The sequence below is a fragment of the Patella vulgata genome, chromosome 2, assembly GCF_932274485.2.
Source record: "Patella vulgata chromosome 2, xgPatVulg1.2, whole genome shotgun sequence".
Taxonomy (NCBI): Eukaryota; Metazoa; Mollusca; class Gastropoda; family Patellidae; genus Patella; species Patella vulgata.
Genome location: NC_065880.2, coordinates 45,493,048 through 45,505,973, shown reverse-complemented (window position 1 = coordinate 45,505,973; position 12,926 = coordinate 45,493,048). Strand labels below are relative to the sequence as shown.

General features: G+C 33.2%; 1 protein-coding gene across 5 annotated transcripts in view; it reads left to right on the top strand.

The window, feature by feature from the left end:
* Positions 1 to 12,926, top strand: part of LOC126810825 (long-chain-fatty-acid--CoA ligase 1) — a 40,503-nt gene that overhangs the window by 18,259 nt on the left and 9,318 nt on the right. For 4 of the 5 annotated variants that reach the window (XM_050536118.1, XM_050536119.2, XM_050536120.2 and 1 more), the window contains exons 3-9: positions 7,884 to 7,998; positions 9,060 to 9,127; positions 9,313 to 9,414; positions 9,978 to 10,077; positions 10,663 to 10,838; positions 12,105 to 12,137; positions 12,560 to 12,611. In XM_050536118.1, the coding sequence (XP_050392075.1) occupies positions 7,884 to 7,998; positions 9,060 to 9,127; positions 9,313 to 9,414; positions 9,978 to 10,077; positions 10,663 to 10,838; positions 12,105 to 12,137; positions 12,560 to 12,611 (646 nt within the window). Of the gene's footprint in view, positions 1 to 6,840; positions 6,858 to 7,194; positions 7,270 to 7,883; positions 7,999 to 9,059; positions 9,128 to 9,312; positions 9,415 to 9,977; positions 10,078 to 10,662; positions 10,839 to 12,104; positions 12,138 to 12,559; positions 12,612 to 12,926 lie in introns of those variants that run through there. The other variant, XM_050536121.2, reaches the window with a different exon arrangement.

Here is a 12,926-nt window from a genome sequence, read left to right as displayed (position 1 = left end):
ATCCATCCTGAAATAACAAAAAAATGAATATATTGTAAACGCGCTTTAAATATCTGGACGCGATAGACTTTGTGATAAAAAATGCAAGGTACACATTGGCAATAATAAGATCCAATTTTAGTTTTTAGTTACACACTGTTAACCACCAATAGATGTTTTAATGACAATAAATCCTAAAATGTATTCAGCTCGATGTAATACTTAAATATAGATACAGTTGGTTTAACTTGAATAGAGATTTTAATTATCTATGCTGCATATATCACCTTGCAGCTGAATCACATTACATATCTTTTTAGTTGATGTTCATATCTTCTTACGTATTTGTCAACATCAAGGTGAACTTGCTCTATTGTCCGATTAGCCTATTCAGACTTGTTACCACGAACTTACTCACCCCACCCTCGCATAGTTATGAATTTATTGTTTCACTTGACTAAAGAAACATTTTGTAGGAATGTATGCTTTTTTAGATTGGACACTTGTTTGCGATATCATTGTCGGTGGAAACTGGCACTATACCTAAAAAATGATTGAACAAATAGCGGAGACAGGGTTTCAGCCGGCTGATTTAAATTATTTCTTTAAATACAGTAAAGCTTGAAATATGTCAGTTTTCACTCTTTAGAATGTTTTTGTAAATAAGTTTTTATTGTAGTTAGAAACAAAGATATACACCCTTAATCCCGGTGCCAATAAATGTTGGGTTGTGTGGAACATGCTAACAAATCTCAGGTACGATATATGTTTGATTCTGGTTGAGAACAGCATGAGAGCAACATGATTGTTTTCATTGGAGATGGGACGCAAATATTCAAAGGGGTCAGACAAACTCTAAACCAACCGCGTTCCCTTCACTGAATCCCTTCAAAGGAGGCCCTGTCTGCCTACCTGTGGAATAACATGCATTTGTATCTGTTAAATTTGTGTGGTAGACAGATTGATATTATTTATATAACGTCTTACCCCAAACAAATTGCAAAAGAAACCATGAAGTTTCTGAGAGCGATATTTCGTAATTAGTGTGTTTTAATGGTGGGGGAATAAATAATTTATTTTTAAATTTTTCAAACACAAACTGGTCATAGACTAGAGGCGAAATGTGCCGAAAACCGAATTTGACAAAAATCAAAAAATGTAGTTTTCACATGTATGGCGCCGGGCATTTCTTTCAAAATGACTGTCAAATATAAAATAGCATTTTCCGACAAGACCAGCGATAATCTCGTAAGATATGACTTTTACTATGTCTATTAAATGGTTTTCGACGTCTCTTCAAGGTCACCGTCTTGCGCCGAAGTCGTGAAACGCACCGTCAGGGGATTTGTTGGGGCCTCTCTCCCCCAGAAAAAATTCTAGACATTTCAAGTCGGTCTTGCCTGGCCGTGAATACGGCAACCTGAAAGTGGTCGATTTTAATGTAGACATCTGAACTCCAATCAACAAATCAATCAACCAGGCTGTTGTCGTTGCATTCACATGACACCAGACGTGTCACCGATGAAACAAATATGCCTGAAACAAATGTCGCTGTTAGTGCGACCCATTTGTGACAATTTCTAGGTCCCAAATATTAGCGATTTAGCTCCTTTAAAAGCGAATGCAAGTTAAATATGTTTAATAGTACTTTTATCTAGTGTATCTTTTATTTTGATTTTTCTTATAGAATAAGGCTATATAACAATAATGTGCTCTTCTTGTTGTATAATACTAATAATAGTATGTTCAGCTATACTTTTCGTTTAAAAAATGTATGTTTTATGTCCTATAGACACTTATTCGCTGAAATCTATGACATCCAACAATATAATTGGTCATATAAATAGATAATAATAATAAATTTTATTCGTACACTAAGTACAATAAATACATATAAATATATACAAGTTCTCAATTAATACAGAGTTGATTAATTATTTCATTTAAGTTTATATATTCAGATGGTGAACAATCTCTTAAATCTATGAATTCCCGTATAGCATTTCCTATTCTCTTATCATTTTCCTTCCAGGAACTTTTATCATGACATTCTATTTTATCTACAATATTTAACAATGACTTACGTTCTAAATTGTATTTTGTTATATTATAATGATATGATAAGTAATTGATATTATTGCACATAGTAGACTGACTTCCCAACAACCCAGTACGTCCACATATATGAAGACATAAATTACTACTATGTATAATACTATGACAGAACTTAATAAAACGTTTATGAAGCTGAGTTTCATTTGACAAATCCTGACATATAATATTCAATAAACTATTGTGGGTTCTTGGGGAAATGTTGAATACTTTCCTAACCTGTTTTCTCCAGGCTACATAAAAACTCTCTACTAATGACTTTTGTGAGAAATCCCATAGTTGGCTCCCATACAGGGGCATACAATAAGTTTTGAATAATTTATATTTAACTTTAGATGAGGAGAATGTAAAATTTCTTAATGTTACATTACTTTTAACAGTAAAATTATTTATACATTGACGTAAATGTTCATGTTTTGACGAACTATGAAGCAGATTTCCTAAATGGGATTCAGATTCGACAAGTTTGATGGGGAGGCCGTTTATAAGAATGGGTTTAAGATCCTGATTTCCAGTTTCAGAGGGTTTGCATGGAAAATATATAAGTCTGCTCTTGTCGGGATTAAAAGTGAGGTTATATTCTTCAGAATATTTACTTGCTATGCGTAATAAACCATTAAGAGAGTTTCTACTTGGGGCGATTAGTGTGAGGTCATCAGCATAGGCGAGTGCACCGACATATACATTCCCAATATGACAGCCATGTTTACTTTGTCTGCACCTTCTCAGAAGTTCATCGATATAGACGGTAAATAGTATTGGAGAGAGTACTCCCCCTTGTTTGACACCGTTAGTTACAGTAAAGGAGTTGCTAACTGTTTTTCCCCATCTTACTCGTATCCTCTGGTTAAGGTATAAATAAAGTAGAAATCTTGAAAATAAAGGACACAGACATCTAGAACGTAGCAGTTGGAAGAGTTTTACATAGTTTACCTTATCAAAAGCTTTGCTAGCGTCAAGTAAACTAACATACACATTAGAGTTGTGACTATTGTAATAATTAATGGTTTCATTAAGTACAAAAGAGCAATGACTTGTAGAGTGTTTCTCTTTAAAACCAAATTGTTGATCAGAACATTGAAATACACGATTAAACTTATCTAATATAACTTTGTCAAATATTTTACCGAAAATACTACTCAAGGCAATTCCGCGATAGTTGCTGGAATTGTTGAGAGAGCGTTTCCTGTTTTTTGGAATTGAGACAATTGTTGAGAGGATAAGATTGCTTGGTGAAAAGCCATGAACGACAAGAGTTGTCAGTAGCAATGATACATGAATAAAGAAAGAATATGGAGCATAGATAATATGATCAGAATATTGACCACTACAGCCATCAGATTTCTTATGTTTTAGAGATTTTGCGGCTTTTGAGACTTCGGTTGGTGTAATATTATGATCATATTTACATTTACCACTATTACACACATGATTGATACCAAACTCAATGTCTTCCTTTAACTTAATCATATCATTTTCATTATACAATACACTGTTAAAAAGTTGCTTATATTTTACAGCTAAATAATGAGGCTATATTATCGGCTCCTATCTGGCCATCGACACTTTGTGGAAGCGAGTTACTGGATCCATTAATCCTCTTAATTTCGCCCCAAAAGTCTTGCATATTGCTATTGATAAGATTTTCAGCCATTTTGTTCGAACGGGTTTGATTCTCTTGTTTTCGAGCTAATCTAATGGAATAATGATACCTTGCCCGAGTCATTCTTCTGATGATGGCGAGCAGTCCTGATTGTGGACAATTATTCTCCTCACATTCTTGACCTGATCGTTCCACCGCCTTTGAATTACACCTTTTTGTGTGTGGAATACATTTCTCGCCGGCATCAATAGTGATTCGGACAAGACTATCAAAATAGACCTCAAGTTCTGCTTTATGTTCTGTACATTTAGAATTTTGACAGTATAAAGCATTGTATGGTATACTAACATTATCAAGTGATTGACCTATAACGTCTTGATACTCTTGAATGTTTTTAGGCGTTGCTTTATTCCATCGAATACTAGGACGAACAGGATTTTTTGTAGTCGTTTCATAATAGTCAGTTGGAATATTCAGGCTAACACCAATAACACTGTGATCGGATAGATTATCTACATCATGACTAGATTTATAGCTTATAATGTCACTAATCAAATTCTGAGATAGAAAAAAGTGATCTATAGTCGATTTTTCACCGTTAATTTTACTTTCAAAGGAGTATAACACATTGCTTGATATGTGGTTGATACCGCACTCCAAAGAGAGATTTGTGGTGAATTCGGTTAGTCGTATCGTTTGGATAGACGAAAGGCGTTTTAAGTCTGTATTAAAATCCCCTCCTATAATAACATGATCTGTTGGGTTTTGTTCTACAACTGTTTGAATCTCGTGTAACGTGTGATCGAATTCGATCAGATTAGCACTATCACAAGGCATATAAACGTTACACATCAAGATGTTTATATCTCTACATTTTACGGTTATAGCGCATATACGTTTCGACTGAAATGCTATTGGTAGTATGTAACACAGAAGGCTGCTACGCCAGAGAATTGAACAACCCCCGTATGGCCTGCCAAGAATCGGTTGATTGCTTTGCATGCTCGAGATTCCATGAGAACCTATGTTAGGGATTTGTTTTTCAAAGAGATCAAGCTGTTCGGTTAGAAGCCAATGTTCTTGGATAAACACAAAATCAAAGTCATCACATAGTTTTGAGATATAATTGATACGGCCAGTTCCTGAACCATGCGAGTTATATGTTGCGATATTAATAAGTTTGCATGACGTCATATGAAATTCCTGACTTCACAGTTGTCGCAACTTTATCTATACACGGCGTTGCGTCGACCAACCATGCCATGTGAAGTAGATGTCAATATGGTTATGTGTAAGAATATTCAGTTCAATATATTCACGGTGTATGATTTTATTCATACTTCAATTTTAGTGAGTTAATTGCTATTAATTTGGCCAGTACTGTAGTAGTTATTAGCACACTTTCTGAGGTGTATCGGTGAATATCAGGACAGTTTTGGTCGGGGGGCACAGCCGAGGCGGCTCCCGACCAAAACTGTTCTGATATTCACCGATACACCGAGGAAAGGTGCTAATAAGTTACTTACATCCCATTTCTATCGAGAAATTTGAAAAATGGTATTTATTATCAAGTCGTTTCAATCGAAAAGTGAAAAATACTTTCTGCTCTTTCATTATTTATCCCTTTCTGAGCCTCATGTCACATTTCATGGTAGAATGATTTCGCAGTGGAGAGACGACCTGAGTAGTATTTACACGTGCGTCTTGCTATGATACTCTGAGCGTAAAACAATCACGTGTTTGTTTAGACCACATCGTCAAAACAATTTGTCTATGGCGTAGAGGACTGCGATATTATTAAATGTAGTGTAAAGGAAATGCGAAACGTGGGTCATTCCTGGTGAAAGTATGCATCGGCGGATGGTTCTTCCGTTGAAATTTATTTGTAATAAAGTTTATGACTTTCTAGGCGTTTTTTCATCCTGCTTATTTTCAATGCCTGTGAAGTGTCCAGCAAGAGAACTGCGCCTTCTATCATCACAATTAATTAAAATAATTATTCAATATTCTAATTTATATATTTTGCATATTAATATAAATCCAACCAAATTATGAAATAGATGCCAATTGATATGTATAATAATTGATTTTTGTAATATGTTATGTTAATTTAATGTCATTGTATATGTTTTTTAACTGCCATGTAGTTCCCCCCATTTTGTTTTGTTACTATGATTTTGACTAGTTGTTTCATGTACATTGTTTAGAGCCGTCGTTATCAATTGCGATCTGGGTCGGACTAAATGTCCGCTACTTAATGCTTGATAGGTATCTAGAACGGTATGAAAGTATCCGTGTATCAGAAATGAACAGTACTCTTTCTGTATATTTCTGATACACGGTTACTTTTATGCATGTATTGCAATTAAACAGGACAGTTTTATCAAAGGCTGCCAGTGGCAACGAGTAGAAGTGGGATGTAAATGATAATATTACATCAAGACTTAACCCTGAATTTAAAAAAAACATCTAGCACTAAATTCTGACCACCTCTAGTATTAGCAATGTATCTAAAGTTAACCAGAGCTTACATCAAAACAGCTCACAATATAAATTTATTAGTAAACTGATTTCAGCAATTTGCCCAATCTACAGATAGTGGGAAGTGTTCACCAGTAACAATAATTAAGAGTGAGAAGTTTATCCCAGTGATACTAATTAGTTAGAACAGACTATAGTTCTACACCCACAGTCTGGTAGTAACCTCTTAATCCTTTATCAAAACAATCAAATGTGGGGATAGTGAGGTTAAACCATTCCTTCATTTACTAAAGTGACTAATTAGGTCTTGATTATGTATTACTACTATTGTCTATTATATATCAGTCATAGGTGACCGTTGTTAATTTACTTAGATAATCCACCTTGGTTGCCCAGTTAGATGTAAGTCTACTATCTTAATATTGGGTGAATGGCTGTGTTAAATACTACCTGGTCATATGATTATCATGCTTGATTTTTATTGGCTGAATTGAGGAATAATATGTTATGTTTGAATGAACTGTTCATCAATATTCAAAAGGTTCATTGATTTGGGATTGTATTGTCACTTATAATATAAAGAGAATCAGTTTGAGAACCTTTATTGTTGCTATTCTAGAGAAAGAGACAAGATCAGGTCCAGTTGTTGAGGATTTTTTGTTAATTTATTAACCTTTATTGTGTAGGTGAATTGAAGAAATAGTTTGTAGAACTAAATATTATACTTAGAATGGAGAGAAATGAATTATATAGTACTAGTGATAAAGTATTACATTTGAAATTCTTGTACATTGTTTACTTTGATTGAGGGTGTATAATTGACCTACTTTTGTATAATGTTATCTTTTAGGATTTATAGGTGCTATAAATAAAGAAATGATATTCAGGATACACACTTGAATTTTCTAGAAATTGCATTTTCATATTATAAGAATTTATTTCATTTTCCTTGTGTGTAATACTTGAATGAGTATTGTTTGTTAGTTATATTTGCCTAGTTTTTAATATTTCCTTATAAGGATAATTGCATCATGGGATCATCAGCATCTCGACAGCTGCAACATGAATTCGATACTCAATCAATTAAATATCATGTAAGTATGTTTAGGTGGAAAAGAAACAATGTTTCTTAATCTTAATGATACACAATTCAAACTTTTTTATTTCAAATCAATTTTATACACTTTCATATCTCGCACAATAGTACTTTATAGGTCTTATTGAAAACAGTGTAATTCAGACTATGGTCTGTTCCAGAAACAAACAATTGTAGTATTGTTGTGACATTACCAACTAGTTGTATTTGAATGATCAAAACATACAAATAACAACATTTAATAAATGCATAATATATACAATTAAGAACAGTTAATGAATGTACTATACATAATTCAGTGTAAATTTTCACGTTTAGTTGCATTATTTTATGGGAGGAATATTGAAGTGTGCTAGGTAAATACAGGGATGACAGCATCAAACACACAACATAATAAACAATCAAGAATTGAAGAACCATGTTCAGTGAAAGACAAACACATGTATGTACATGTAAAGCTAAAATGAGACATATCGGATACTAAGGTAGATAAGGTAGTTCTTGATCGCTTTAACCCTGACAATCCACCTTCGAGTGTGAATGATATTTAAAACCAATCTTTCTATTGCACGATATAAATTACAAATTTATTTGATAAATTTTACTTTTCAGCATGATGGCATGGCAAGAATATCACGAATGTGTAAAAATGGTGATCTCCTTGAATACCAATATGATGATGCAAAGACTTTGCTGGAATCCTTTAAGCGTGGAGCAAGAATTTCAAGTAAGCTGGATGAAATTATAAGTGAATTTAAATTATGACTGAATAAGTAATGCTGCACTAGTAATCTAGTCATCCCATTGACAGTAAATCATGTGACAGGTCGTATTATGACGTGACCTGTAACATGGCAGGCCTTAACTGCCATAATAAATAGATATGTTTAATATTTTGCAATTTTTTTTATCGAATTCTAAAAAATGATTACCAGTACATACATGTATGTTCTACATTAGTGTTTTAAATTATATATTTTTTTTATGCATCGTTTTTTGAAAGAGTGAACAAGAATAATTTTAATGACACATATATTTGTTTAAATTTGATTTTCATTGCAAAATATAAGAATATAAGATACTGCATTATCTTGAATTTGACTTTAAATTAAATGTTTTCTAAAATTGATTATGCCAGGTTCCCACTGTAGTGAGATGCGTTACGATAGGATTGTCCCTATTTAGTCCACGATCTGCTACGTGCAGATACGTTTAGATATGTATCGATACGATCAACACGGTTGCTACGACTGACCTCATTATATGATGAGACCTGATAGGATCACCACGATTACTCCACGATTAAAACCAAGATTTCAATCGTAGCGCGAATCGTGATAGTGGGAACCTAACATTAGAAATAATTTTGAGTGAATTTCATTATTAAAGATTATTTGATATTGACTTGAGTGAAGTACATTTTTAGTAAATGAAATGAAATGGTGGTTTAATGTCTTAATTTTCTGGAAACTGGCTAATGAAAATGGGCATCTTCCTATAGTGGGCTTTGAGAGAAATTTTGCACGACAGCTGTCCTATGGCTTATTTTGATATTCCCTAATGTTCTACCAATGGTATACACATTACATTATTTTTTTGTCCCATCCAAATGACTAGAAGCTTTTCTTTGCCAATGCCAGACTTTCCTTCTTTCATCCCAGACATGGGTCAAACCAGACTGCAAAAATCCAGAGGAACTTTCTCCGCAAATACTGAGCTGTCCGTATGTTTAGTCATAATGACTACGAATGGTACTACATTACTATATGTATATTGGTATTGTTTCAGATAATGGACCATGTTTGGGTCGTAAACCGTCCTCATCAGAACCTTTTGAATGGATAACATATAATGAGGTAAGATTGGAACAGCTGATTTATGATGGATAATTATAAATTATTATAAACTCAGATTTGAAATTCTCTTTTTAATTACTAGTACTACAGTAATGATATTTTGGAAGTAAAACAAAAAGAAATATGGTGATGGTGAAATATAAACCTAACCTATTCATTTCTGTCTATTATTATTTTATTTTCAGGTGTTAGAAAGAGCAAAGAATGTTGGTGCAGGATTAGTAAAACTTGGCCATCGACCTGTCAATTCAACTCATCTTGGAATTTATTCACAAAATAGACCAGAGGTAATATACAAACCCAATCTGATTAAAACACAGATCCTATTTGTTTCGTTTTTTATAGTTCAAAATTTTGTTGTACTTGTCTTTACTACACTAGGATCTAGAGGAGTTGTTATATAACATGCGTTCTAGTTGATGTGAGGAATTAGCCAATGAAATGGCCTGTTATGGCGAGTTTTTGGCGTGTTCTGCACGGAACTGTGGGTAAACCCTCTAGAAACGTCAACGCTGATTGATTAATCAATGTCTGACATCATAGGGTCAAAAGCCACTTGTTTGACCCCTGAATTGACCTTCCAGTACAACTGGTCAGATCTTCATGTAGTGTAGGCCATCGAAAGTAGAAAATAACGAAACAAAATGTAGATCTGTATTGTAATCAGATTGACACAAACCTGGACATAAGGCACCTGTCACAGACTTTGTCCAGTACAAATGGACTAATTTTATGACACTTCTAATCTGATTTTAGGTAAAAACAACTAGCCAGTGGAATAACACTTTTATTTCACTGATAAAACGCGGTACTCCACTACTGATCATAAAATAAATTATTTTATTTACAGTATGTAATATTTGATCAAGGATTATATATGTATTCGATGGTTGGCGTACCTTTGTATGATACATTAGGAACAGAAGCCTGTAATTTTATTATAAATCAAGGTTGGTACATGCTTATATACTGTTAGCTTACAAAAGATAATTGTTGGTGTGTACCTGGTAGCCACATAATTGATACAAAATCAAATTATAAAGTATTGTATTGTTCATGCTGATCACCTAAAATCATAGGCTGTCAAATTAAAGATCAGGAAAGCATAAACTGCCACAAGTACAACTAAAGCATTGACTGTCAAAAGTCCTGCCAAAGCATTGACAGCCACAAGTACAGCTTAAACATTGACTGCCAGAAGTACAGCTAAAGCATTGACTGCCAAAAGTTCTGCTAAAGCATTGGTTGACAAATACCCGATGAAGGTTGTTTTTAATCTGTCCTCTTGTTTGTGATGATCATAGGCGTACAGACTAGATGAATATTAGGAGGACAGAACCTGAATGGCCGGTCAGATTATTTTGCCAACTATATGAAATAATAATTTTTGTTATCACTTTACCCGAAAAGTCAGATTCCCCGAAACCTGTGCTATGAACTTATGTTGAAAGAATGATTCATACTTAAAGATGAAAAATTTTATTTTATTTTTTTTAATAAAGAATAAGTAAACATCACAATTTGAATATTTTCAGCCAAACTTGAAACTGTTGTCTGTGATACGAATGCTAAAGTTAAAAATTTACTTGATCGTTGGAAAGAGACAAAAGACACTTTAAAATGTATAGTTTGTATGGAAACAATGTCAGATGAAAATCAGACTAAAGCCAATGCTAATGGTATTAAAACCATGCTATTCTCTGAACTTGAGGTAAGACTTGACAAATTTTTATACGCCTACATTTTCATATAGACGAATATTGTCTGTTGTCATTCACTTTTTACACACCCACATTTAATGTTGATATATTTCGTCGCCCCTGTCCATCTACAATTTGTTTCTGGACAGTCTACAGGTCACAATTTTTATCTGATTTTAACGAAACTTGAAATATAGGTTTATCCCCCAAAAGATTTTGGCATAAATCAGACCATAACTTCTTTAATTATGGCCCCTGATTGTACAAAAAATCATGTTTTTTGCTTGTGGACACTCTAGAGGTCACAATTTTTATCTGATTTTAATGAAACTGGAAGTGTGTGAGGTTATAACCCAAAGATTTTGGTTCCTTTCGATATTCGTGCATATCAGACCTTAGCTTCCTGGATTATATCCCCGGATTGTATGAAAAATCACGTTTTTAGCTTGTGACCCCTCTAGAGGTCACAATTTTTATCTGATTTGAAAAAAAAAAAAGTTTGAATATTACACCATAATGACGATTGAATTTGAATTTCGTGAAAGTCAGACAAAATGGCTACTTTGAGTACGCAAATAGTGTTAAAGTATGTAATATCAAGCTTGTGGATCCTCTAGAAGTGATGAAACTTAAAACATGTGTTTATATCCCAATGATCTCGGTTCCTTTCAATATTCACGTACATCAGACCCTAACTTCCTGTATTATGGCCTCTGATTGTACAAAAAAATTGCGATTTTAGCTTGTGGATCCCCGCTGGTGGTCACAATTTTTATCCAATTTTATAAATCATTTAAATATTTCATTGTTACACCCTGATGATGATTGAGTTCGAATTTCGTAAAAATCAGACCAAAACTGCTCAACAAAATGGTCGCTGCTTGAACGCAAATAATGTAAAAGTATACAAAGGTTGTGGATCCTCTAGAGGTCACAATTTTGTCTGATTTTGATGAAATTTTAAATATGTGTTTATATCCCAAAGTTCTCAGTTCCTTTCGATATTCACGCTTTTTAGACCATAACTTCCTTGAATATATGGCCCAGGATTGTACAAAAAATCTTTTTTTTTTTCTTGTTTTAGCTTATTTTCTATCCATCTCTTGCAAAATGTGGGGGTATCTTGCATGGCAACCGCTTGTTGTAATAAACATAAAAATATTTTTCAAGAATGTAAATATTTTAAAGACAACAAATAGGTATCAAATTTTCATAAATTTAAATTTGACCATCAGGCTTTGTTTTCAGTATTAATGCTTTCTAATTTTTTTTGACAGAAACTAGGAAAAGATAACCCAGTTAAAGAAAATGTAAGTATATATACTCCAGCACTTCCTTTGTATCTAGTTACATGTATCAACAAATAACTTGCTTTTTAACCTATTTTTGATTAGCCAAATGAAGTTATATTCATTAAAAAGGCAAAGAACATAAAAGAATGAAAGCTTCATTATAGGTGATGGTGGCTTGTGTTGACTATTTCCTGTTGATATTGTCTGCAGAAGAATCCAAATATAGACAGATTTTCGATTCATCATATATTTGTATATTCTGAAAGGAATTGAATTAATTTTGGACTCTTATTCCTCTTTAGACATCCAGCTTCCACAATATTATACTTTGCAAGGAATCCCTCAAATGATAATCCGAAACTGTAATGAAAGTTTAATTGAAAATTAACTTTTGGACAAAAGTATGATGTTTTTAATGTAGTTATTATTTATGATTTTAGCCCGCCACACCTGATGATTTATGTTTGATATGTTATACGAGTGGTACAACAGGTTAGTTATTTCTACTCTAGATATATACCATTTTAGCATGTACAATAGAAATATATATGAAATCCAGGACTCAGTGCATCTCCATAATTGCAAAGCATTCTATTGATTTCAGACTAAAGTGATTTAGCTATCTTTCTTGCACAAATCAGACTATTCTTCTTGAAGTTTTCTATTTTAGTTAGGTGTGCTTACATTAATTACAGGATAGCATTAAAATAGTACATGTTTTTGACTTGACAAATGTGTGAATGATCAGGCTTGTATTGCCAATAAAATTAATTAATTTGTTTGCATATTAGGAATTATTATGTGGTT